The sequence below is a fragment of the Ovis canadensis genome, chromosome 24, assembly GCF_042477335.2.
Source record: "Ovis canadensis isolate MfBH-ARS-UI-01 breed Bighorn chromosome 24, ARS-UI_OviCan_v2, whole genome shotgun sequence".
NCBI classification, from domain to species: Eukaryota; Metazoa; Chordata; class Mammalia; order Artiodactyla; family Bovidae; genus Ovis; species Ovis canadensis.
The window spans coordinates 15,841,921-15,866,753 of NC_091268.1; the positions used below are offsets into that span (position 1 = coordinate 15,841,921).

Genomic DNA, 24,833 nt, shown 5'->3' on the forward strand with positions numbered 1-24,833 from the left:
GAGGGGCACTCGTGTCCAGGTCCCAGGCCGGGCATGACTTGGTCTGTAGTCTCGTCTCCCCACAGCTGAAGCTCTGTCCAACTCTGGCACCTAGCCTCCTGCCCAGCTGCCTTCCTGTGTCCTGGGCCAGGTCATTTTGCGTAGAAGTCTGTAAATGCCAGCCGACCCCACTGAACACCCACGCCCCCTTCCTCTCCCTGTAATCATCGATGGGTGTCGAAACCTGCTCTTAAGGCCCAGAGATGTTACTTAACTGACCCTGAGATGGGGGTCTCAGCCACCCAGAATTGGGGTCAGGTTTCAGGACGCCTGCTGTCGGATCTGAACCTCCCAGGTCTGGCGGGGAGCCTTCAGAGTCCTGTGAGGCCTGCAGCTGACATAAGGGCCTCCAGAGGGCTGGGCAGCAGCAGGGGAGGGGAGGACCGACCCCGCCAAGTGCGGTCAGGATTTCTGGGCTGCGTCTCGCTCCCAGAACACGGGCCTCACGGTCAGGAACCTCCCAGATCAGACCCCACAGCGGTGGTGCCGGGGGTGCTAGAGCAAGCCCACGGGGTCCCGGCTTGGGGATGACCGCAGAGGCCCGGGGGCGGAGGCTTCTGCCCGGTGGCAAGACAGCAGTAGAGAGGAAGTGGCCGGACAGCAACTCGGCGCTACCGGAAGAAAGGAAGCCGGGGAAACTGGGGTCTAGCCCCGCCCCGTGCCGCGGTCACGTGTCAGGCGCGGTGACGTACCTGCGGCCGTGCGGCGTCAGGGGCGCCGTTGCCGGGCTTCCGTTGCTAGGCACGCGCTGCGTGCCCTGCGTGCGGTGCGCGTCGGCAGAGGCGGGAAGCGCGAGCTGCGGCTCCATGGCGCGAGGTAGCGGCGCGCGGACAGGGGCTGGGGTCTGGGGTCCAAGGGCCGGCGCCGCCGCGCACGGGTTGGTGCTGAGACTCGCTCGCAGCCGAGTCCGCGCGCCGCGCTGGCCGTCACCGCTGGGGAGAGCGCGGGCCCTCCCTGGACCTGCGGTGGTCCTGGCACCTCATGCCCCCTTGTCCCCCAGTGTGGCAGCAGCCGTTCCTCAACGTCTTCAGACACTTCAAGGTGGACGAGTGGAAGCGCTCCACTAAGGAGGGGGACGTGGCCGCCGTGACGGTGAGTGGCCGGGGCGCCCGGCGGCGGTAACGGCGGCCTCTCCTCTCTCCTCTCTGGACGCTTGTTTGCAGCCCTCCCCGCCTCCCTGGGCTGCAGGACGTCTGCAAGACGTCTCTCTCTCCAGGACAAGACGCTCAAGTGCACCGTGTACCGCGTGCGGGGCGCTGTCTCTGCGAGCAACTACATCCAGCTCCCCAAAACCAGCACCCAGTCCCTGGGGCTGACCGGACGGTACCTGTACGTGCTCTTTCGGCCACTGCCTGCCAAGCATTTCGTCATTCACCTGGATGTGTCCACTGAGGTGCTGAGCTGGGAGAGGGGGGGCTGCCCAGGGCCCTGCACTCCTGCGGCAGCCTTGACCCCTCACGTCCATGCTGTGCCCCACAGGACAGCCAGGTCATCCGAGTGTCCTTCTCCAACCTCTTCAAGGAGTTCAAGTCCACAGCTACGTGGCTGCAGTTCCCTTTCATTTGTGAGACTGGGACACCCAGGGAAGGTACCGTGCAGATGAGGCACGAACGGGGCACGGGGATGGTCTGGGAGAGGCGTCCAGTCAGAAAGCTCAAAGGGAGGTCTGGATGGGGGTCACGTGGTTGTGGCCATGAGACTGGGAACAGACCGAGGACACAGTGCTGTGGCTTGGCTGGTGAGAGGGTAGGTGCTGACTTTGGCACGAGTCCTGCACATCTGCCAGGTGTGGCCTTCCCTGGTGCCCGCTGGACCTGCCTGCAGCTTGACCTGCACGACATCCTGCTGGTCTATCTGCAACGCTGCTACAGTCACCTGAAGGGCGTCAGGCTGTGTGCCAGCATGCTGGTCCGGAGCCTCTACACCAGTGACCTGTGCTTCGACCCTGGTGAGGACCACAGCTGTGTTAGCCTGCCACCCACCTGCTTTTGCTCCCTGTGGGCCGCCCTCCGCTCCGTCCCTGGCATTCAGTGGAAATGCCCGTGCTGTGCCAGCTTTGAGCCTCCCAGCTCCCGAGGCAGCCATCAGAGGGAGTGGTGGCTGGGCTGGTGGCCAGGCAGGACCCTGCTGGCCCCTGGTATTGAGACCCCTGGGCTGGGAGAGGGGCCTGGACGGTTCCCTGGACCTGGACCGACTCTGCTCTTTACAGCCATCACTGTTGCTGAAGCCCGGCGCTCAAAACTGCCCGTCACCCCCATACCGCGAGAAATGGCTTTCCCAGTGCCAAAGGGGGAGAGCTGGCACGACCACTACGTCCACATCCGGTGAGTGCCTCTGCCGTCCCAGGTGCAGGGAGGGCAGGGCTGTCCTGGAAGCTGACTCGTCCTCTACCCCACCGAGGTTTCCGAGCGGCAGCTCGCACGTGCCCTCCGAGCTGGTGCAGAAGAGTGGTTTTCCTCCTGAGGCAGGTGGGCCTGTGGGGCAGCGGTGACTGGGTTCAGGTCTGCAGGGCCCATGGCGCTCGGCAGGAGAGGGGTCCTGATGCTGCATCTGGGGAGCTGACCCCAGCAGTGTGGTGCCTGCAAGGGCGCGGGGAGGCGGCCCCGGAGCAGCGGGAGGCTGTGACGTGAGTGCTTGGGGCTTCAAACTTCCCTGCTGGGATGGGTGTTGGGGCCCCTGCTAGGGCGGGCTGCCGCTGTCCGCGTGGCTCCTATCCTGCAGAGTGGGCGAGGCCGGGCCCCCTGCCGCCCCTGCCCAGTGCCCTGGGCCTGTCTGCACTCCGCTCAGTCGGTTCTTCTCCGCTGCGGTCTTAGCAGGGCGTGTGCCGCGGCTGCTCCCTTCCCCAGGGGCCTGCAGCAAGCCTGCACGGGACAGCAGGGCCCGCGTGGTCCAGAAGCATGACCCCATGGCCGTGAGTGCCCGGCGCCCCTTGGAGGTAGGGCTGGGGGTGCTGGCCTCAGGCAGGCTGCTCATGAGCACTTGTCCTGCAGTCCCGCTGGGCCACCTCCATGCCCAGAGCCCTTCCAGAGGTCAGTGTGTCCTGTGAGCGCTCAGAGGTCTCCCGTGTGGCTGGCCCCAGTGACTGTATCCAGGAGCCCTCGGCCTGGGTGGAGGCCACTGATGAGCATGCATCTGGTGACGGCCTTCATGTGTCTGCCTGTCAGCCAACGGTGGAGCCCGTGGCTCCAGAGGATACAGCTCCGCATGGGGTGAGGGCCTTTCCCGAGGAAGGTGGGGCTGGACTGTGCCCCGGAGGGGGTCGTGTGCGGATAAGCGGTGGACGGAGGGCTGCCGGGCCGCTGCCTGCAGGGAATGGGCGAGGGGCGGGTGTCCCCTCTGATGGTCCCTTCCCATCCAGCCTCCTGGCGGGAAGCAGAGCTTACCGGAGGCGGCTTTGGGCAAGAAGCGTTTTCAACAAAGAGTAAGAGAGCTGGTGCCCTGACCCCAGCCCCAGTGGTCTGCGGGGGGACCTCAGGACCGGGGCACCTGGAGGGTCCAGCACTGTGACTGCAGTCCTGGCTTCCTACCGCAGAGTGGCTGGCCGGAGCTCAGGACTGGGTGGCTTTCTTGGGAGGCCAGAACTGGCTCTGGGCGGGGCAGCCCTGCTGCGACAGGGGCCTTGCCACCTGGGTCTCACTGTGCGTCTGCCTGTTTCAGAGCTTCCTCCCAGATCCGATCCTGAGGCTCAAGGGGGTCATCGGCTTTGGGGGTCACAGCACCAAATGGGTGAGGGGTCCTGTGCTCTTGTTGGGTCTTACAAACATCAGCTACACCGAGCAGACAGCGGGCAGATGCCGTGTTTCCCTGCCTTGGCTGTGGGCCTCTGACCCCTAGGCACTGGGTCCCTGCCCTGCTGTGATCACCCAGCCCCGCCCACGTCTGCACACGCCTGGTGCGTTCTTGGTGCTGTGATGTACAGACACAGGTGGCTCTTTGTGTTGTGAGCACCAGCTGTGGTGGTGCTGGTCCAGATGCTCGAGCTTCAAGAGACCTGAGACCCTTGTTCATCCTTTAAGTCTTGGATGCAGAGTGGGGCTTGGTGTGGGCAAGACAGGGTCCCTGTGGAGGCAGCCGTGGGAGAGGTGGCCGTGTGCTCACCAGGCTGTTCTGGATGTGGGCTCTGAGTTTTTGTGGGCTCTCGGCCTCTTGTTAGTTGACTCCTGTAGTTCCCTGCTTAGCAGGAGCCCTGCCATGCCCACACACGAAGGCTTTCTGTCCTTTCGGTTCATGCAGCGTGCTGACTCCTGGCTTGTGCCTCGGGGGGCTCAAGGGTGGTGGGGGTGAAGCTGGCCAGCCTGTGGCCTCAGCTCCCGGGCCTGCCCGCAGGCGCTGTGGGCCCCGGACGGGGCTGCTGTTGTGTACCCTTGCCACGCGGTCGTTGTCGCCCTGCACGTCGAAACCCGGGAGCAGCGTCTCTTCCTCGGCCACACGGACAAGGTGGGCACCCCTGGCCTGGGGCGGCGTGGTCTGCTGGCCTGTGCCCTCCCTAACTCCCTGCCCCCAGGTCTCTGCTCTGGCGCTGGACGGGAGCAGTTCGCTGCTGGCCTCGGCCCAGGCCCGGCCCCACAGCATGCTGCGTCTCTGGGACTTCCAGACCGGGAGCTGCCTGGCCCTGTTCCGGAGCCCGGTCCACACCATCTCCTCCCTCAGGTGGGTGAAGGGCCTCCGGGGGGGTGGGGGCCAGCCCCTGTGACGCTTACTGTCGTCTCTGTCCACAGCTTCTCCAGTAACGGGGAGCTGCTCTGCGGCGTTGGCAAGGACCGCCATGGGCGGACGGTAACTGGGCCGGCGGGGAGGTGGGGCAGCCGTCCCAGAGTACAGGCAGGCGGCAGGGACCCCCGTTGGCCTCCCCCAGCCTGGCCAGGCACCCCCACATCGCACGCTCCGCAGGGCGTGTTTCGCCCTTGTGGATGGAGCTGTTTTTCGAGTGACTGGCCTTGCTCTCTTTGCTGGCGAGTTCTGCAGGCCTGAGACGGATGTTTTTTCACGGCAGTGTCCCTGAAGCTGGGTGTTCCCCCGTGGCCTCTCCTCCGCTCGTGGTTGCATTTTCTGCTCTTTTCTGCAGACATGCGTCTGTAGACACTCTGGGTGGGCACGGGCAGGTTTCTCTGACTTCTGTTGGAGATGCCGGGTGGGGGGGGGGCACTCAGTGCAGGCTTGGTGCAGACGGTGCTGGTGTGGGGCATGGCTCAGCTGGGGCGAGGCGGAGAGGCCGTCATCCTCGCGAAGGCGCACAGCGATGCTGATGTCCAGGCGTTCGAGATAGCCGCCTTCGACGAAGCCAGGTGATGGCCTGCCTTCCCTCGGTGCTGGGGCTGCTGACGTGTGCGCCTGCCCCTTGCCCCGCTCACCTCCCACCCTCGCAGGATGGCGTCGTGCGGGCGGGGCAGCGTGCGGCTGTGGCGGCTCCGAGGCGGGGCGCTGCGCTCCTGCGCTGTGGACCTGGGGGAGCACCACACGCTGGAATTCACCGACCTGGCCTTCGGGCCAGTCCAGGATGGCCACACGCTGTGAGTGCCACCCTCCCCGCCCCTCCCCGAAGGCCGGCGCGCCGCCCCTGCCGCCGCCGCCCTCACCTCCCGCTCCCTGGCAGCTACGTGTGCAGCCGCAGCGGCCACATCCTGGAGATAGACCACCAGCGCATGGCCGTGCGGCATGCTCGCCGCCTGCTGCCCTTGCAGACCCCCTGCGACCCCCTCGCACAGAAGCGGACCTTCAGTTCAGGTAGGTGGGCCTCGCTGTGCAGGGGGAGGGGCCTGCTGCTGGGGGCTGACCCGGCTCCCCCCACCCAGGCCCCGGCATCGCCATCAACAGCCTCAGCGTCTCCCGGTCTGCGTGCGCTGTGGGCTCCGAGGATGGCTACCTGCGCCTCTGGCCGCTGGACTTCTCCTCCGTCCTCCTGGAGGCAGGTAGGGCCTGCACACCACCTCACCCCCAGGCAGCACAGGAGGGCCGTGTCGCCAGGCTGGACAGCATGGGACTCCGTGGGGCTGTGTCCTGAACCTGGGAGTGGGTAGTCACGGGGGCGGTGCGGGTCCTAGCTCACAGGAAGACGGGGCTTTAGGCTGCAGGAAAATGCACTTCTCGCTGTCTTGGACGAGGGGCTAGGGGTTGGTATAGCCTGGCTGTGGTCAGCCTGCCCAGGTGGGCCCTGGTGCAGGACCCGCCCCACTGCAGGCCTGGGCGGTCACTGAGCCCCCTGCCTGCAGAGCACGAGGGGCCTGTCTCCTCCGTCCGCGTCAGCCCCGGCGGCCTGCGTGTGCTGTCCACCACGTCCTCGGGTCACCTGGGCTTCCTGGACGTCCCGTCCCAGGAGTACCGCCTGCTGGTGCGCTCCCACACTGCCCCGGTGCTGGCCCTTGCCACTGAGCGCAGCCGGGGACAGCTGGCCACCGTGTCCCAGGACCGCACCGTGCGCGTCTGGGACCTGGCGACCCTGCAGCAGGTGGGGTGTGGCCAGAGGGCACCGGCTGGGAGGGCGGTCTGGAGGCTGCAGGACACGCTGAGGCCCGGCGGGTGGGCCCTGGGTCCTCCTGCCCGGGTTTGGGGCCCGAGGTTCAAGCCCCCTGGGGAGAGTGGCTCTCGGGGCCCTGCCGTCTGCCCTCACTGCCCACCCACCCCCCACAGCTGTATGACTTCACGTCGCCCGAGGAGGCTCCGCGTGCTGTCGCCTTCCACCCCACTCAGCCGACCTTCTTCTGCGGCTTCAGCAGCGGGGCTGTCCGCTCCTTCAGCCTGGAGGCCGCTGAGGTCCTGGTGGAACACAGGTGGGCGCCCAGGCAGGCCTGCCCCACAGATGCCCGCGGTGGATGACCGCCCTCTGCTGCCCCTGGACACCCTCTGGGCATCTGCACACCTTTCCGTGTGGCACAGGTGTCACCGAGGAGCCATCACTGGCCTGGCCGCCAGCCCCGACGGTCGCTTCCTGTTCAGCGCCTGCTCCCGGGGCGCCCTGGCCCAGTACCATAGCGGTGCGCCCCGGTGCCCCGTCCTACGAGTGGCAGGTCAGGCCCCCACACCCGGCTCAGCTTGGGCCTCCCAGTACCTCCCTGACCATGTCCCTGTGTCCCATAGCCTCCCTCATAGACCCACGGGGCCAGGTGTGGTCTCAGGACTGCCCAGCAGCCCCCAAGTGGGAGATCAGAGTGCGCCTGCCCTGCGCCAGGACGGGGTGATCGCCTGCAGCCCGAGCAACAGGGGGCAGGGCCGGGCCCCCATGGACACAGTGTCTGGCCAGCCAGGCGGTCTCTGGGTGGTCACTGGGAGAGCCCCGGCGCTCCGGCAGTGCACGCTGCCGTGGGGTCCACCCTGCCCAGCTGACTGCCCGCCCCCTTGTGCTGGCAGCTAATGTGGTGTGCCAGGAGGCCTGCCCAAGCTCCAGCATCCTGGCAGTCAGTGAGGACAGCTGCCTTCTGGCTTTCGTGGGTCCCTCCAAGTACACGGTGAGCATCGTGGACACAGCCTCGCTGGATGAGGTGAGTTAGCCGGAGCCCTGCATGTGTCTGCTGAGGGTGCACAGACCCCGTGGGCACCCCGACCCTGGTGGCTGGGTCATTCCTGTGGGCGGGAGGCCACACTCATTGCAGAGAGGACCTGGGACCCAGGCCCCATAGGGGGAAAGAGGACCTGTGAACTATGGGTGGCTGGGCAGGGCAGAGTGCCTGAGGCTGCCCACCACCTGGGCCTCTGCTCGGGGGCCCCAGCTCTGCCCGGAGCTCGTGAGGGCAATACTTGCTTCTCCCCCAGCTTCTGAGGGTGAACGTCAGTGCCCTGGACCTGGCTGGCAGCTGCCTGGACTCGGCTGTGGCCCTCTGCTTCGGCCCTTCACCCCCCAGCCACCTGCTGGTGTCCACGTCCTCCAACACGATCGCCGTGCTGGACGCCAGATCGGGCCACGTGGTCCGGGAGGTGAGCCCAGGCCGTGGCTGGCGACCTGGCCCCCGTCCTCCCGGCTCCGGCCTTGCTGCCCACAGCGCCCGTGGCGGGGCGGCCCCGGGCTGCCTGCTGCTCCCAGGTGGCTGCACTCTGGGGAGGGCTCCCCCGGCCAGCGGTCGCGGGTGCGCCCACCTTGCCTCGCAGCAAGCGCGCTCTCCCGCAGCTGTCCTGTGGCCACCCCGCGGCCTGCGCCTCCCTGGCCCTCAGCGCGGATGGCCGCTTTCTGCTTACAGCCGCCGAGCGGGCTGTCAGGCTGTGGGACTACACAATGCAGGCTGGCCTCAGCTGCCAGGTGTGTGTCCCGGGCGGGTGGGCAGGAGGGTGGAGGACGGCCCTGGGCGCCCCGGGCTGACTGCATGAGGGCCGTGCCTCAGGTCTGCGCGACACCGCCCCCCCAGGTGTACATTGGCCACTCGGAGCCGGTGCGGGCTGTGGCCTTCACCCCCGACCAGCAGCAGCTCCTCAGCGTGGGAGACGCCATCTTCCTCTGGGACATTCTGGTTCCCCGTGAGGGGTGGTCCCCAGGCAGGCAAGTGTCTCCCTTCACTTGAACCTGCCAGGCCTCTCTGGGCCCCCGCTGCCCCCAAAGCACACTGACAGCCTCTCCTGTCGCCTTTGCAGTGTCCAGGGTGCTCCCGGGCCCCCCCCGACCTGCGAAGCAGGTGAGTGGCCCCCCCCACGCTGGCAGGCCCTGCGGTGACCCCTGGTGTGGGAGGCACGCGCTAATGCTGTGCTGGGGCCCCAGGCCAGAGCTGGTTGGGAGCGGGGGGCTGGCACGCCTCCTGCTCTGTGCCCCCCTCCTCGGCTCTGAGCACAGCCTGGCTCCTCTGTCTGCAGGCCCAGGTGCAGGAGAGCTGGAGGGCGTGGCGGCCGGGGCCAGAGGGGCCCCCCGGCAGGTGTCCGAATCACCTCCAGTGCTCCCGCCCCAGCCGGGCCTCTGTGCTGGGCCCCCTGAGGACTTTGACGGTTAGGGAGAGGGTCCTGGGAGGGGGAGGCTCCCCGCTACATGCTCTGCTGCTCCTGGCCTGGGGGCGGGCTGGGGACTCTGAGCACCTGCTCCCCACCCCTGCTATCTCCCCAACCTCCCCAGGTGCCCTCTTCCCATCAGACAGGAGCCGTGGCCCCGAGGATCTCCATCAGGCCTCAGGCCCATCCGTGCTGGTGCAGAAGGAGGCTGGCCGGGCTGGTGATGGGGCCTGTGGGGTGACAGGAGGTCCCTGGGACCTCGGCAGACGTCCCCACCCCTGTGGCTGGCCCAGTAAGCAGTGGTGGGGCAGCAGCATGCGGCGGGGTCGCTTGTAACTGGGCTGGGGCCCAGGTGCAGGTACCTTGTGAACTCCAGGTGGTCTAAGGACAAAGCCAGCTGCCCTGGCAGACAAGGGGTGGGGGTCGCCTGCAGGACATACAGCCCAAGGCTGCGGGCAGGGCGATGTGGCCCGCCAGTGCCCTCTGATTACAAGCATCTGACCAGCCAGGGCAGGGCGACAGCAGGGAGGTCGCTGTGTGGTCCCAGAGGTCCACAGCTTCTTGCCCTGCCCGACAGGCGCCTGCAGCACAGTGGGAGCCAGGGCCCGGCCCCCCGCTCGCCCAAACTCCTACAGGCACTTCACCGCGCGCTACAAGGCCTCCTCACCGGCCCAGGTGGGAAGGGTAGGGGTCCTCCTGGTCCTGGCCACTGACGGATGCTGTAGAGGCCAGGCTCAGGCAGCGAAGCCTGTGGTGTCTGAGCGTCCCCCCGCCACCGTCAGCAGTGGCTCCTGGAGTGTCCCTGGGGCAGCTCCCCGGGTTGGAGGCCGCTGGTCACCCTCCACCTTAAGCCCGGCCGGTGCTCCTGATGAGCTAGTTAAGGCTCGCTGCCGTGCCATTGGGCCCGGGAGCGTCCTGTGCGCCAGCCAGCCGTGTCGGCTCCCTGCCTCTCCCCACCGAGGCCGCCTCCAGGCTCCTCCCTGCCCTGCCCAGGTCTCCCCACACCCCAGGCCCTCCCCAGGAGCCCCTGCCTGGCCTCCCTTCTCTCCCGTCTTCCCACTCCTGCCCTCTGCCGCCTCCTCCCGGAGCCACACCTGTGGGCTCCATCCAGGCCTGGCCTGAGGGCAGAGTCTGAGGTGCCCGGTCGCTTCCCCACAGGGCCTCTCCCTGCCGCCTGCCGGCGACGAGTGGCTGCGCCTGAAGGCCGTCGTGGGCTACAACGGGAACGGGCGCACCAACTTGGTCTGGAGCCCGGACACTGGTGCGGCCGCGGCCCAGGGGCTGTAGGGGGCCTGTCCTGATGTGCCTCTGGGCCCCCTGCCCCCAGCCCTTCTCCGGGGGGGGCGGCGCGGGTGTGAGCCCCTGTGGCTGGGCCTGCTGCAGGGCGCACTGGCGTGCTGACCCACCGGGCTCCGTCTGCCCCTAGGCTTCTTCGCCTACACGTGCGGCTGCCTGGTGGTGGTGGAGGATCTGCACTCGGGCGCCCAGCAGCACTGGCTCGGCCACCCCGAGGAGATCTCCACGCTGGCTCTCAGCCACGATGCCCAGGTGCCCGCCTTGCGGCCTCCTGCGCAGGCCTGGAGCTGTGGTGCCCCTGCAACCCGAGTGGGCCCGTGGACTGCACCCTCTATGCTGACAGTGCCCCTCCACCGCCAGGTCCTGGCTTCAGCCTCCGGCCGAAGCGGTGCTGCTTCCCGCTGCCAGATCCGTCTCTGGGACGTGCCCCGGGGCTCCTGCCGGCAGCTCCTCTCTCACCACGACACCGCAGTCCAGGCACTGGCTTTCTCACTGGACGACAGGCTCCTCATCACACTGGGTCAGTGGGCGGGGCTGGAGGACGGTGGTCTCTGAGCCCCTACCAGTCCTGGGACCCCTGGGCTGCTGACACAAGCCCTCTGCGTCTCACCAGGGGACTGTGGCGACGGCACCCTGGCCTTGTGGAGCACGGCCACCTGCGAGCTCCTGTCCTCCACGCGCCTCCCAGAGCCAGTGCATGGCATGGCCTTCAGCCCCTGGCACACCGGCGAGCTGGCCTGCGTGGGCCAGGGCATTCTCACCCTGCAGCTGCTGTGGGGGCAGGCGGGCGATGTCAGCCTCCAGGTGCTGGGGCTGGGAGGTGGCCTTGGAGGATGGGGTGCGGCGGCCCGGGCGTGGCTGATCCCTGCTCTTCTCCCACCAGGCCCACCGGGAGCCAGTCCCTGAGGAGCTGGGGGTCTGCGAGCTGAGCTCGCTCTGCTACGGGGCCGCGCCTTTGCTGTACTGCGGCTCCAACGAGGGCCAGGTGTGCGTGTGGGACACGCATGCCGGCTGCTGCTTCCTGGCCTGGGAGGCGGATGAAGGCGAGATCGGTGGGTGTCTGACGAGCCCGCAGCCCTCGCAGCTCAGTACCCCCGCGAGTCACGGTGCCGGGGCGGCGGGATGCCCTCTCAAGCCCCAGGCCTTGGGACGCGGGTCATGCCAGCTCCCATTCCCCAGGAGTGCTGCTGTGCTCGGGCACCTGGCTGGTCAGTGGCAGCAACACGCGGCGGCTGCGCCTGTGGGCTGTGGGGGCCGTGCCAGAGCTGCGGCGCAGGGGCTCAGGGGCCAGGTGAGCATGCGCGCTGTGTCCGGAGCTGGCGCTCTGGCTGGCTGGGCCTGCCCCCCAGGGGTTTGCTCAGGCAAGGCAGGGCCGTGGGCTGAGCCACCTGGCGCCCTGGGCTCCCGCCGCTGCCCTGCTCTCCAGGTCCAGCTCCGTGTTTCTGGAGCGTGAGCTGACCCTCGATGGGGCTGTTGTGAGTGCGGTCTTCCACGACAGCATGGACATGGGCGTGGTGGGCACCACAGCGGGCACGCTCTGGTACATCAGCTGGGCCGAGGGCACTAGCACTCGCCTCATCAGTGGCCACCGGAGCAAGGTGAGTGCCGGGCCGCTGCTCACACAGGCGGGAAGCCTCTTCACTCCTTCCCCCGTGCCTGTGGGTGCTGTGTCTGCGAGGTGTCCCTGCAGCAGCTCCAAGCCCCATGGCCTTCGCAACCCTGCTTGTCCCGCCCCTTTTCTTACAGTTTACTTGTTGGGGAAAGCTAGTCGTTCTTGCTGGGATCCCCCACCAACAGGGTTGGATGCACCCCTCTAGGATCCCCGGGGTCTGGAGGCTGGGCTGGGGTCTAGCAGGGCCAGCCAGCTGGCGTTGCCTCCCTGGGGCGCGCTGTGTCTCTCCAGCAGTGCCCGTGTCTGGCGGTGGTGGCAGTGGCTTGTTGGGACCGAGTTCCCCCGAGCTGGTGGTGACTTTGGTCCCGCCTCCTGAGGGGCATGCGTGCTCCAGGCCCTCCCTCTGAGACTCGGCCTGACCCCGGCCTGCCTGCCCCAGTTCCCCCCGTGGGAACTGGGCTTAGCGGTCACGGTCTGAGGGCCAGAGGGGCCAGCATTCTCACCCAAGCAGGGCTCAATTTTTAGCTTTTTATTTAAATTCAAGACTTGGCTTTTGTCCCCACATCATTGGTGCATGGTCTTCATCTCCTTTTTCTTATACCAGGGACGCCGATTCTGTGTAATCTTTCTTTCCACACATGGGACAATCTCAGGCCACCCCCCACTGCACACCCCCCGCCATGAGGCCCAGTTAACAGCACGTCCTTTACTTCAGTCTGTGGCCCCCAGGAGTCCTGTGTTCTAGGTTTTGTCAGGACAGTTCTGTCACGTCCCAGCAAGTGGACGGTCAAGTTCAACTGACCGGTGGGCTTCCTGTGGTTCACATTTCACCCAGGCCTTGTGGGGGAGCTCAGCAGGGGGTCTTCACCCAGGCCTCATGGGGCACCTTCCTTGGGAGGGGCCTTCACCCAGGCCTCGTGGGGGACCTCAGGAGGGGCCTTCACCCAGGCCTCGTGGGGGTACCTTGGGAGGTTGGGACGGTGAGTTTGTGTCACATGGCAGAGCTGGGGCCTGGTAGGCTCCAGGGGGAGGTGGATGCTCTCCAGAGCCACGTGGCGACGCTGTGTTCCTCCTGGGCCGTGGGCTTCAGGCAGGCTGGTGGCTCCTCACAGGTGAACGAAGTGGCCTTCAGCCCCGACGAGTCCCACTGCGCCACGTGCAGTGACGACGGGAGCGTGAGGGTGTGGTGCGTGGCTAGCACGGAGCTGCTGATCCAGTTCCAGGTGCTCAGCCAGGTACTTGGTGGGGCTGGGGGCACGCCCGGGGCTGGGGGCATACCTGGGTAGAGCCTGGGCCGGGTTCCTGCTGGCCTGGCTCTTGCAGGCCCCATGGCCTCCCTCCAGCCTTGGTGTCTGGCTGGGCCTGGGCCCCGCCCCCTCCTGGGGGCTCCTGATGTTTTCCGCCCGTGGTCCCCAGAGCTGCCTCTGCTTGGCTTGGAGCCCCCAGTCGTGTGGATGCCCAGAAGAGCAGCACGTGGCAGCGGGCTACAGCGACGGGACACTGCGTGTCTTCAGCATCCCGCGCTCGGCCGTGGAGCTCAAGATGTACCCGCACACGGCTGCACTCACAGCCCTTGCCTTCTCCGCTGACGGTGAGGCTGGGCTCCCGGTGGTGGCATGGCTCCACGGCTCTGCCTGGCCCAGGTCACGCCTTTGGGCTGAAGGCCAGGCCCATGAGTGACAGCACGGGGTCTGCCTGGCCCAGGTCAGACCATCGTCTCTGGAGACAAGGATGGGCTCGTGGCCGTGAGCCACCTCCGCACAGGGATGACCTTCCGGGTGCTAAGTGACCACCGCGGCGCCCCCATCTGCACTCTCCAGAGCACGAGGAAGGTGACATGGTTGACCCTTCCTGGGCGGGGCCCACCCAGGCTGGGGTTCTGGCAGGACGGGGTGAGAGAACAGGGCAGGCGGCACCCACCAGCCCTTGTTCCCCCAGTGTGGAGACTTTGGTGCAGAGGGCACGGACCTATGGCTGGCTGCCAGCGGGGACCAGCGAGTCAGCGTGTGGGCCTCTGACTGGCTGCGGGACCACTGTGAGCTCGTGGACTGGCTGAGCTTCCCAGCGCCCAGCCTCGCAGAGGTAGTCCTGGCGGCCCCGTGGGCACAGGGCCCCCGCCCCCCACCCTGCACTGTGCCCCCACAGGTTCCCAGCTGCTTGCCACCCTCGCTCGCCGCCTTCTGTCCCTGGGACCCGGCACTGCTGGTGTGTGCGGGCCTCGGCGTGTCCCCTGAGGTGGCCTTCTACAGCCTCCGCCAGAAGCAGGCACGTGTACTCCGCCACGGTCCTGGGAGCCTGAGGGACCAGGGCTGGGGAGGGACAGGCCTCAGGGCCAGGGGCCCCTCCCCCAGAGCCTCATGCTTGCCGCCTGCAGGTGGTGGAGAAGATCCCACTGCCTTTCTTTGCTGTGTCCATGAGTCTGTCCCCTGGGGCCCACCTCGTGGCCATTGGCTTCTCTGGTGAGTGGTGGTGACTTGAGTGGGGCCGGCTGGGCACCACTGTGTTCCCTCATAGAGCTATGCTGCTGCTACTGCTAAGTCACTTCAGTCGTATCCGACTCTGTGCAACCCCATAGACGGCAGCCCACCAGGCTCCCCCATCCCTGGGATTCTCCAGGCAAGAACACTGGAGTGGGTTGCCATTTATTTCTCCAATGCATGAAAGTGAAAAGTGAAAGTGAAGTCACTCAGTCGTGTCTGACTCTTAGCGACCCCATGGACTGCAGCCCACCAGGCTCCTCCATCCATGGGATTTCCCAGGCAAGAGTACTGGAGTGGGGTGTCATTGCCTTCTCCATCACAGAGCCATACTCTTCACCATTGGGCCCTGGGTTTCTTGTCCCTGAAAGTGGACTGAGGACACTGCTCCTGGGGCTCACAGATAGGATCTGTGAGGGGGTAGGGCGCCAGGCTCCCCAGTGAGGCACCAGCTCCATCTGGAGAGAGGGCTGGGGGCAGCAGGCCCCCTCCCCCCGCCCTGGCCCAGCCCCTGCTGTTTGCCTGCAGAGCGCATGGTGCGGCTGCTGGACTGCGCTTCGGGGACTGTGCAGGACTTCGCGGGCCATGATGACTCTGTGCAGCTGTGTAGGTTCGCCCCGTCAGCCCAGCTGCTCTTCACAGCGGCCCACAGCGAGATCTTGGTGTGGGAAGTCACAGGCCACTGAGCCCTGCCACTCACCTGGGCCCCTGGTCTGGGCAGAGGCTTGACCGAGAAGCTGGGTCGGCCCGGGCCTTGTGCTGGTTCCGTCGGCCCGGTGGGCTCTCCACACCTGCACCTCAGGAGCATGTGTGAAGCATCAGGACCCTGAATGTGTGTGAAGTACTCGGAGCCCCTCTCCCTTGGGGTTTTGTTTCTGCCTTGTACAGTTCAAATAAATGTGCGTGTAGCGGTGAGGCCTCGTCTCCTGGTCACTGCAGACTCTACTGCCAGAGCTCAGCTTACCCCCAGCCCCAGACCTGCTCTGGGCCTGGACCGCACGGGCCCGCAGTGCTCGGCGCGTCCACGCGGGGGCGCCGCCGCGGTCTGTCGCCGCTCTGGCCCGCCAGCCTCAGTGCGGCTGCGCGGGCGGGGCCGGAAGTGCGCGCTCCGCGAGCGCCGAGCCGGGTCTGGGTCGCGGTCGCGGTGGCGGGCGGGCGGGCGTGCCCGGGCCGCAGCTCCCGGCCCCACCATGAAGCGGGACGTGCGCATCCTGCTGCTGGGCGAGGGTAGGCGCTTGGGTCCGGGACGGGCGGGGGTCTCGGGGCCGGGCTGGGGCGGGGCGGAGCGGCGCGACCTCGGCCGCCGCGCTGACCGCGCTGCCCCGCGCAGCCCAGGTGGGGAAGACGTCGCTAATACTGTCGCTGGTGGGCGAGGAGTTCCCCGAGGAGGTAAGGCCCAGCGCCCCGCGCCCCTGCGTCCCCACGACCCCTGCGCCCCCCGCGCCCCCGCCCGGCTCCCTCACGGCCGCGTCTGCCCAGGTCCCAGCCCGGGCGGAGGAGATCACGATTCCCGCGGACGTCACCCCGGAGAAGGTGCCCACCCACATCGTGGATTATTCAGGTAGCGCGGCCGCCCGCCCGCCGTTCCGCCCAGGAGTCGGCGTCTCTGGCAGGTCTGCAGCGTGGTCTCTTGTTTCAGAAACCGAGCAGACGGTGGAGGAGCTCCAGGGTGAGATTGACAAGGTATAGGATGTCCTGGGGGTACTGCTGGGCACGGGGTCAGGGCTCATGGCCTGTGGGCGGGACCGCCGCGGCCTGATCCGCTTCATCCTCCCCGGGAGCGGATTAAGGAGCCACAGCCTTGCTAATTCTGTCCCGACCAGTCCGCGCAGAGTTTTTCGGGCGGGGGCGGGGCTCCGCCTCTCCTGCCCACAGGGCTGGTCAGCCCTCCAGCCCTACCCCGCTCGTCTTCCCTCTTCTGCTGGACCTTGGGGAGCAGCCTCCAAGTTCTTGAAAGTGATCCGTTGGACAGCTGTGTGCCCACACCCCCAGTCCTGACTCTTTAGTCCAGCTCACCGTCCTGGGTCTCCCAGTTGCACTGGGCATCGTGACCAGGGCTGAGGGCTCTCTGCATTCCTGGGCCTGGACCAAGCTTCGGGTGCCGCCCCTGCAGCCTCCGCTGTGTCCTGGGCTGCGGCCGGGCAGGGTCCAGGCCACAGCCACTGTTCCACCGTCACCCGTGTTGTGTTGCTGCTCTCTGTTTGCTGTGGTTGGTAGGGGCCAGGGAGCGAAAAGCTGAGGCTGGGGTTGGGGCGCCAAGTGTCAGGGTGGCAGTGTCCTGAGCCCTCACAGGACTTGCTGGCCAGAGCTGAGTACTAGGGCCTGGCTTCTGCAGAGGAAGAGGGCAGCGAAGGGCTGGCCTGAGGTGTGGGTGGCCAACAGCCAGTGGCTCAGTCTGGGAGCAGCTGGAGTGGTGGGCTTCCCTGGTCTCTGAGCCCTGTCCTGTCTTGCCTATGAGCAGAGCAGGAAGCTTCAGGTCCCGCCGTGCAACCTCTGCCCTCCCTCAACAGGCGGATGTGGTGTGCGTGGTGTATGACGTGTCTGAAGAGGCCACTGTCGAGAAGGTGAGCGTTCCAGGTTCTCATCCCTGGTGCTCAGCCTGGCCACCTCCCCGTTCTCCGCACACACCCCAGGCTGGCCCAGGTTCAGGGCAACTTGCACCTGCAGCCGGCCCTGTGTCGCACGAGGGCTTTGGGGAGTCTCGGGGCCCCTGGCACCCAGCTTCCTTGGAATTCCCCGGAACGCATCTAAGCAGAGATAGATGGTGGATGGCCTTACATCTGAGTCTCTTTAGGCCCGGGGGATGGGCTGCTGATGCCAGGCCCTTTGTGGGTATTTGGGAACCGCCTGCTGGCTGCTCTCCCACACTGGCCTTGTTGCTGGTGGCTGTGACTTCGCTCCTCAGTGGGCCTGTCTTGAGCCAAGTGAGAGTTCCACCTGGGAGCTGTGGGCTGGCTGGGCTGGCTGGGCTGGCTGGGCTGGCTGGGCTGGCTGGGCCCCAGCCCTCACGAGCAGCTCTTACCTTTCAGATCCGAACCAAATGGATCCCGCTGGTGAACGGGAATACCAAGAGGGGACCCAGGTAGTAGGCAGGGCTCAGGGAGGAGGCTGGGCCCTGCCAGCTCCCTGATCCCTGGTGACCGTGGGCCTCTCCCCAGGGTTCCCATCATCCTCGTGGGCAATAAGTCGGACCTGCGGCCAGGGGGCTCCATGGAGGCCGTGCTGCCCATCATGAGCCAGTTCCCCGAGATCGAGACCTGCGTGGAGGTGGGTGGACAGGGCCATGGGGCTGCAGAGGCGAGGGTGTGCGCTTTCGTGTCTCACCCGAGTCTGCTCCCACACATCCCAGTGCTCTGCCAAGAACCTGAAGAACATCTCAGAGCTGTTCTACTATGCTCAGAAGGCCGTGCTACACCCCACAGCCCCCCTCTACGACCCTGAGGCCAAGCAGGTGGGCAGCGGGTGCTGGCGGTAGGGGGAGCAGGAGGGAGCGGTGGGGGTGCTGAGCCGCTGTCTCCACAGCTGAGGCCCGCGTGCGCCCAGGCACTCACCCGCATCTTCAGGCTCTCAGACCAGGACATGGACCAGGCGCTCAGTGACCAGGAGCTCAACGCCTTCCAGGTGCGGCCCCGCCTGTCTCCTGGCCCCCCAAGCCCCTGGCGGCAGCGGCCCTCCATTCCTGTGCCACCTTTGAGACAGAGGGAGAGGGTGCCTGACCAACAGCCGCTTTCTCTTGGAGACAGACGTCCTGCTTCGGGCACCCACTGGCCCCGCAGGCCCTGGAGGACGTGAAGATGGTGGTGAGCAGAAACGTGGCAGGAGGTGTGCGGGACGACCAGCTGACCCTGGACGGTGAGGCCTGGCGCCCTTCCTGCCCAGGGGTCGGGGGTGGGCGAGGCCGGGCTGCGCCTGGTGCCACTTGGTCCTCTGCACCCCTGAGCAGGCTTCCTTTTCTTGAACACGCTCTTCATCCAGCGAGGCCGCCACGAGACCACGTGGACCATCCTGAGGCGCTTTGGCTATGGAGACTCGCTGGAGTTGACAGCGGACTACCTCTGCCCACCGTGAGTGGCATTCAGGCTCAGGGCTTGCCTCTGCTCTCTGTCGGATTGGGCATGGGGCTCCTGGACCCTGCGTTGGGGGCTCTCGGCGTGTCTTTCTCTGGGTTGGGGAGCTGGCTGTGTGGATGGCCTGTGTTGGGAGAAAGTGCCCTGCAGTGCCCATGAGCTGAGCACAGCCCCACCCCGGTGCCCACAGGCTCCGTGTGCCCTCTGGCTGCAGCACCGAGCTCAACCACCGAGGTTACCAGTTTGTGCAGAGGATGTTTGAGAAGCACGACCAGGTGAGGGCGCTGGGTCCCAGCTGCACCCCTGCTGCCTCCTGAGCGCCTGTCACCGCCGACCCTCTGCCCGCAGGACCGGGATGGTGCGCTCTCCCCGGCAGAGCTGCAGAGCCTCTTCAGTGTGTTTCCCGCTGCTCCCTGGGGCCCCCAGCTCCCCAACACGGTCCGCACCAAGGCTGAGCGGCTGCCCCTGCACGGGTACCTCTGCCAGTGGACGTAAGTGGAGCCCTCGCCCACCCAGACAGGCCCATGCCCTCTGCCCCGCGGCACTGCCACATGCCCCCCTCTGCCGTCCCCAGCCTGGTGACCTACTTGGATGTCCGGCGCTCTCTTGAGCACCTGGGCTATCTGGGCTACCCCACGCTCTGCGAGCCGAACTCCCAGGCCCACGCCATCACAGGTGGGTGCCCCCTTCATCCCGGCCCCTGGCCAGCGCCTCCTTGGCAGCCCCGCCTCCTGCTTATCCTCTCTCCCTGCCCACAGTCACCCGGGAGAAGAGACTGGACCAGGAGAAGGGACAGACGCAGAGAAATGTCCTCCTGTGCAAGGTGGTGGGGGCCCATGGTGTGGGCAAGTCATCCTTCCTCCGGGCCTTCCTTGGCCACAGCCTGGGGGTGAGCGTCCGCGAGGCTGTGAGGGGACCTGGGGGCTGGGCTTTTGGGGAGCGGACGAGTCGTAAGCTGCAGGGGCCTCCCTCCTCAGCACCAGGATGCCGGGGAGCCCTCCGTCTATGCCATCGACACAGTGCAGGTCAACGGGCAGGAGAAATACCTAATCGTGAGTGCCGGGGGTCCCCAGGGTGGGCCTGGCGTGTGCACACGGGGGGCGCTGCCCAGCGTGGCCCAGGGACCCAGCCCTGTGCCCCTCTGTCGCCGTCCCGTTTAGCTGTGCGAGGTGGCTGCGGACAGCCTGCTGACCGCCTCGGCGGACGCCTCCTGTGACGTGGCTTGCTTGATGTTTGACGGCAGTGACCTCAGGTCCTTTGCGCTGTGCGCCAGCGTCTATAAGGCAAGGTCCCGCCTGCCCTGGGGGTCTGCGGGATGGCAGGGCGTGAGCAGGGACTCCCGGTGTGCTCACACAGCCCCCGCCCTGCAGCAGCACTACATGGATGGGCAGACCCCCTGCCTCTTCGTCTGCTCCAAGGCTGACCTGCCTGGAGGCGTCCCGCTGCCCGGCCTGTCGCCTGCTGAGTTCTGCCGCCGGCACCGGCTGCCTGCCCCCACCCCGTTCTCCTGTGTCGGCCCAGTCGAGCCCCGCGTGGGCATCTTCACCCAGCTGGCCACCATGGCTACCTTCCCGTGGGTACCAGCATGCAGCCCCCGTGTGGGAGATGGACCCTGTCCCAGGAGGGCGGCGTGGCTGTGGTGTCGGGACTGCAGTGGGGCAGGGTGGGCCCTAGGGGCCAGGCCTCACCGGCCACCCCTGCTCTGGGCGGTCTGTCGAGTGGGCGCAGGCAGGGAGCAGCTGCGGGGGCTCCGTGGTCTCTGGGAGACGGGGGTACAGCAGCAAGGGTCTCCTCTCTCTTGCAGACACCTTGTCCACGGGCAGCTGCAGGCCACCTCCTTCTGGCTCCGGGTGGCACTGGGGGCCATGGGGGCTGCCGTCGCTGCCATCCTCAGCTTCTCCCTCTACAGGGTCCTGGTGAAGAGCCGATGAGGCCCCGGGCCCCGCAGTCTTATCTCAGGGTGCTGGGGGGGCAGGGCTCCCCCCAGTCTCCGCTTTCCTCCTGAGGACAGCCCCCCACTGCCCTGCCCCGCCCACAGGTAGGCCTGGCTCCCAGCTGCTACAGGTGCTGGGCGTGGCCTGCCTCTGGACATCAGGTGTTGGAGGGACCGGGGGTGTTTGAGCAAGTCAGTGCCCCCAGACCCGAATTCTCAGGGCTCCATCCCTTCTTCCTGGTCCTTGGTGTATGGCCAGTGGGCGTGAAGGGGGTACGAAGGCAGGAACTTGGGGCTAAAGGTAGGGGTTGGCAGCAAGAAATGGCTGGACCAGCGTGTGCCCCCCAACCCCCGATTTGAAGACCAGTCCAGGGCAGACGTGAGATTGGGTTTCCTGATTAAATGTCATTTGTGTCTTTTCCATATTGAGTCCTGCTTACTGAAAACGACTTCTTGAATTAACTAAAGTGCGTCGTTGTGGGTTTGGGCTGGGAACGTTCCTCCTAAGCTCATGCCTCCCCTCTGGGCCTGGGTGACCATCCTGAGGCCTCGGGCCCAGGTCAGGACCAGCTCAGCCCCAATGCAGCCTCAGAGCCTTGAGGACCGCTGAGTCCGTGCTGGCTGAGGGTGAGAGGCTGGGGTGCCTGATGCTGGAGGTCCCCTTGGTGCGACCCCCGCCCCACTGCCAGGAGTGCCCACTTTCCAGCCTCAGCCCCGGCTGTCAGCTTGGCTGCAGTGTGCCGAGGCTCCGGGGCGTGCGGTGGCCCTGCTCTGGGGGAGCAGCCTTATTTCTCACCACTCCTCCCGCCCCTCCCAAGCCTCTGCCCTCCCCGTTGGGCAGGGGACAGCCTGCGGACAAGGGGGCAGAGAGCCTTCCTGGGGCTGAGGTGGGGGCCCAGCTCGGGATGCAGGCCCTCACTCCGGCCTGCGTCCTGGGCTCCTGCCCCCTCCGGCCTGCACTTGTTCTGTGCAAGGCAGGACCTGGGCCTGGGCCCTCCAGTCCTGACCAGCTGTTTCTAGGGGGCGGGGAACTGCCCACCCAGCAGGGATGCTCAGGCCTAGCCCAGGAGGGGCTGGGGGTCAGGCCTGGGCGTTGTCCGACTATCCCGCTGGCCCCCAGTTCCACCCCCGAGGCTCCTGGTGCCAGGCCTGGCAGGATGCTCTTTGCTGCTGGGTCCATCCCAAGGCCCAGCTGCACGGTGGGTGAGAGTGGCCCTGCGGTGTGTGTCCTGAGTGCCACCTTCCTTACTGGAGGGGTCCGCCTGCCCTCCCTGGGGGCCAGGTCCCCTCCCCATCCCATCCCAGCTGTGGCCACAGGCGGGGTCGGGAGCCTCCAGCCCAAGGTGTGTTGGTCCCTGCCCACCGAGCAGGGCCAGCTGCAGGCCCTCCCTGCCCTCTGCTAGTTGTCTGTCGGCTGGGCCGTGATGCCAGTCTGTCAGGCCGCCAAGTTGCCTACAGGGAGGTACCTTCTGGGAGCCCCGCCTGGAGAGTCCCACCTGTGGGCAGTTCCCTGGAGCCTTCCCCGAGGAGGTGGCGTTGGCGCTGAGACCCCGCCCGGGAAAACGGGCCGTGCGCGGGAGGGGCTTGGGTGCTGCGCGTGACTCAGTTTCACGGCTGCCGCCCCACGGGACTGGCGGGATGGGAATCGGGAGCCGAGCACCGTTCTTGCCCGGGCACGTCCTCGTGCGGGGCGCGCGCGTGTCCCGACCGCGCGTGGCTGGGCGGGCGGCTGCGGCGTGTGCGGCGGGGGCGGGCGGCTCCGTGACGCGGCGCCGAGCGGAGCGGGCGGAGCCGGAGGGCCGGGGCGGAGCGGAGTCGTCCGCAGAGCAGCCCCTCCCGGCCGCGGCCGCCGACCCCGGCCCCGGCCCCCGGCCCGGCTCTATGGACAGGAGCTCGCTGCTGCAGCTTATCCAGGAGCAGGTGCGTGCGGAGGTGGGGGGCGACGGCACCGCCCCCGCCGCGGCCCTTCGCCCTTGGGTGGGCCGGGGGAACGGACTTCTCAGAGACCCTCAGCCCAACCTCTCCTTGCACGACCTTAGCCTCCTGCCCAAGACCCAGGAAAGGGCGAGCCAGAGCAGGGCGCTTGCAGCGTGGCGGGAGGGCGGTGCTTGCCCTCAGACCTTGGCCCTACCCCTCCAGGATGGGCAGGGCTGAAATGAGGTGGGGAGACCCCTGGAGAACTAGCAGAGCTTCAAGCCAGGGACCTAGGCGCTGGTGCCTGCAGCTCCTGGAACCACGTGGGCACAGGGGCCTGGACCTGGGGTGTTCAGAGGCTGCCTCTCCAGGCTGACCTGCCCAGTCCTGGGGGCTGGGCCCACGCTCAAGCCTTGGCCGCCCTCCCCCCAACCGCAGCAGCTGGACCCTGAGAACACAGGCTTCATCGGCGCAGACACCTTCACTGGCCTGGTGCACCGCCATGAGCTGCCCCTGGACCCAGCCAAGCTGGACATGCTGGTGGCGCTGGCCCAGAGCAACGAGCGGGGCCAGGTCTGCTACCAGGAGCTGGCGGACCTGGTCAGTGCACTGCGGGTGGGCAGCGGGGGTGGGGCCTGGCCTGGTGCGCACAGCCCCTGGCCTGGAGCAGGGTGGGCAGGTGGCCCCTCCTCCCTGCCCTGCCCACCGGGGAGGGCTGTGGACACGAGGCAGCGCCTGGGACCCGCTGAGGAGCTGGGTGGACCGCTCAGGAGGGGCGGCCCTGGGGGGGAGTGTGGTGGTCTATGCCTGGGCCCCGCCCCCTAGATCAGCAGCAAGCGCTCAAGCAGCTTCAAGCGGGCCATCGCCAACGGACAGCGGGCACTGCCTCGGGACGGGCTGCTGGATGAGCCGGGCCTGGGTGTCTACAAGCGGTTCGTGCGCTACGTGGCCTACGAGATCCTGCCCCGAGAGGTGGACCGCCACTGGTATTTCTACCGGCACCGCAGCTGCCCGCCCCCCGTGTTTATGGCCTCGGTCACCCTTGCCCAGGTGGGCCTGCCTGTCCAGCCAGCTCCCCAGGAGCCTCCCGCGCCCCTGGTTCTGCCTGGCCCCAGCACTTGTCCCCCCAGATCATTGTGTTCCTGTGCTACGGGGCCCGGCTCAACAAGTGGGTGCTGCAGACCTACCACCCCGAGTACATGAAGAGCCCCCTCGTGTACCACCCCGGCCACCGCGCTCGGGCATGGCGCTTCCTCACGTACATGTTCATGCACGTCGGGTGAGCACCCCCGCCCCGATTGGCTCTGGAGAGCTCAGCCCTTTGAGGTGGGGGCCGGGGGCTGGTAGCCCCACTGTGGACCCCACCCTTCCCTTCACACCCGTTTGCCCCCCATGGCCAGGCTGGAGCAGCTGGGGTTCAATGCCCTCCTGCAGCTCATGATCGGGGTGCCGCTGGAGATGGTGCACGGCCTGCTCCGCATCAGCCTGCTCTACCTGGCGGGTGTGCTGGCAGGTGAGGCAGCTGCGTGCACCGGGGCCACCCCCGCCGGCCTCGCCCTCACAGCTCTCCCCTTTCTCGCGCAGGTTCCCTGACCGTCTCCATTACTGACATGCGGGCCCCTGTGGTGGGGGGCTCCGGCGGGGTCTATGCCCTGTGTTCTGCACACCTGGCCAATGTCGTCATGGTAACGGGGCAGCGCCTGGGGTGGGGTGTGGGGAGGGGCCCACAAGACCTATCTCACCACCTCCTCTTTGCACCCATCAGAACTGGGCTGGGATGAGGTGTCCCTACAAGCTGCTGAGGATGGTGCTGGCCCTGGTGTGCAGTAAGTAGGGAGCCAGGGTGGGGGTCTCAGCCCCTAGCCAGGGGGCCTCACCTGCTGCCTCCCCCTGCAGTGAGCTCCGAGGTGGGCCGGGCTGTGTGGCTGCGCTTCTCCCCGCCACTGCCTGCCTCAGGCCCACAGCCCAGCTTCATGGCGCACCTGGCGGGCGCAGTGGTGGGCGTCAGCATGGGCCTGACCATCCTGCGCAGCTACGAAGAGCGCCTGCGGGACCAGTGCGGATGGTGGGTGGTGCTGCTTGCCTATGGCACCTTCCTGCTGTTTGCCATCTTCTGGAACATCTTCGCCTACGACCTGTTGGGTGCCCATATCCCCCCACCACCCTGACAGGGTCCCCAGGGCCACAGGGGCCAGGGTGCAGGACCCCAGGGCCAGCCACCGGGCAGGCCTGCGTGTCCACCCTCAGTGAACGTAGTCTCGAGGCTGCTCCTTCCCGGTGTGGGCTGGTGGCCCCTGTGGCCCACTGAGTCCAGGCCGAGCCTTACACTAGCCCTGGCCACCCCCTCCCAGGCTGGAGGGACAGGACTGCTGGCCTGGGCCGGGTGGTGGCGGTCCCCAAGAGTGGCCCTAGAGAAGATCCTGCCTCTGCCTCTTCCCTGAGACTTGCAGTCTGAGCCTTTTTGAAGAATGAATAAATATTTTACACAGCATTAGCTGGCTGTACTGGGGCCCTGGGCTGGGCTCGTCTCCCCCTAACTCTGAGCAACTGTGAGAGCCCTTCCCTCCACAAGAGTGGCTGAGGGCGCCCCCCCC

At 67.2% G+C, this 24,833-nt stretch overlaps 3 protein-coding genes across 15 annotated transcripts; all 3 read left to right on the top strand.

Moving 5' to 3' along the window:
* Positions 1-38: 38 nt before the first annotated feature.
* Positions 39-15,240, top strand: WDR90 (WD repeat domain 90). 10 transcript variants are annotated; one of them, XM_069569424.1, is made up of 42 exons: positions 39-855; positions 1,040-1,131; positions 1,256-1,432; positions 1,519-1,627; positions 1,826-1,987; positions 2,249-2,363; positions 2,440-2,507; positions 2,853-2,950; positions 3,030-3,248; positions 3,398-3,460; positions 3,697-3,765; positions 4,366-4,476; positions 4,544-4,689; positions 4,758-4,815; positions 5,206-5,324; positions 5,406-5,549; positions 5,633-5,763; positions 5,832-5,948; positions 6,249-6,484; positions 6,667-6,806; positions 6,913-7,043; positions 7,384-7,514; positions 7,786-7,947; positions 8,138-8,266; positions 8,349-8,503; positions 8,596-8,636; positions 8,812-8,940; positions 9,065-9,232; positions 9,518-9,615; positions 10,099-10,201; positions 10,367-10,488; positions 10,597-10,756; positions 10,850-11,040; positions 11,120-11,288; positions 11,416-11,527; positions 11,663-11,834; positions 12,961-13,083; positions 13,265-13,439; positions 13,553-13,680; positions 13,787-14,113; positions 14,223-14,307; positions 14,854-15,240. In XM_069569424.1, exons 1-42 carry the CDS (start codon positions 567-569, stop codon positions 15,009-15,011), a joined length of 5,832 nt encoding a protein of 1,943 aa, XP_069425525.1. In that variant the 5' UTR covers positions 39-566; the 3' UTR covers positions 15,012-15,240. The 10 variants fall into 10 exon arrangements, with proteins under 10 accessions (XP_069425525.1, XP_069425527.1, XP_069425528.1 ...); XM_069569426.1 differs by having other exon boundaries at positions 9,083-9,232; XM_069569427.1 differs by having other exon boundaries at positions 8,373-8,503.
* Positions 15,241-15,402: 162 nt separating this feature from the next.
* On the top strand, positions 15,403-20,748 carry RHOT2 (ras homolog family member T2). 3 transcript variants are annotated; one of them, XM_069569436.1, is made up of 19 exons: positions 15,403-15,552; positions 15,656-15,714; positions 15,805-15,886; positions 15,965-16,008; positions 16,836-16,889; positions 17,355-17,407; positions 17,484-17,592; positions 17,675-17,776; positions 17,848-17,946; positions 18,069-18,177; positions 18,269-18,389; positions 18,583-18,667; positions 18,741-18,883; positions 18,967-19,067; positions 19,151-19,281; positions 19,370-19,444; positions 19,553-19,675; positions 19,763-19,965; positions 20,197-20,748. In XM_069569436.1, the coding sequence occupies exons 1-19, from the start codon at positions 15,516-15,518 to the stop codon at positions 20,321-20,323; spliced, it is 1,857 nt and encodes a 618-aa protein (XP_069425537.1). In that variant the 5' UTR covers positions 15,403-15,515; the 3' UTR covers positions 20,324-20,748. The 3 variants fall into 3 exon arrangements, with proteins under 3 accessions (XP_069425537.1, XP_069425538.1, XP_069425539.1); XM_069569437.1 differs by having other exon boundaries at positions 19,766-19,965; XM_069569438.1 differs by having other exon boundaries at positions 15,415-15,552; positions 16,787-16,889.
* A 1,133-nt stretch (positions 20,749-21,881) lies between these two features.
* Positions 21,882-24,730, top strand: RHBDL1 (rhomboid like 1). 2 transcript variants are annotated; one of them, XM_069569440.1, is made up of 8 exons: positions 21,882-22,245; positions 22,678-22,839; positions 23,065-23,289; positions 23,370-23,518; positions 23,640-23,752; positions 23,824-23,924; positions 24,005-24,065; positions 24,136-24,730. In XM_069569440.1, exons 1-8 carry the CDS (start codon positions 21,964-21,966, stop codon positions 24,405-24,407), a joined length of 1,365 nt encoding a protein of 454 aa, XP_069425541.1. In that variant the 5' UTR covers positions 21,882-21,963; the 3' UTR covers positions 24,408-24,730. The 2 variants fall into 2 exon arrangements, with proteins under 2 accessions (XP_069425541.1, XP_069425542.1); XM_069569441.1 differs by having other exon boundaries at positions 22,681-22,839.
* The last annotated feature ends 103 nt before the right edge of the window (positions 24,731-24,833 follow it).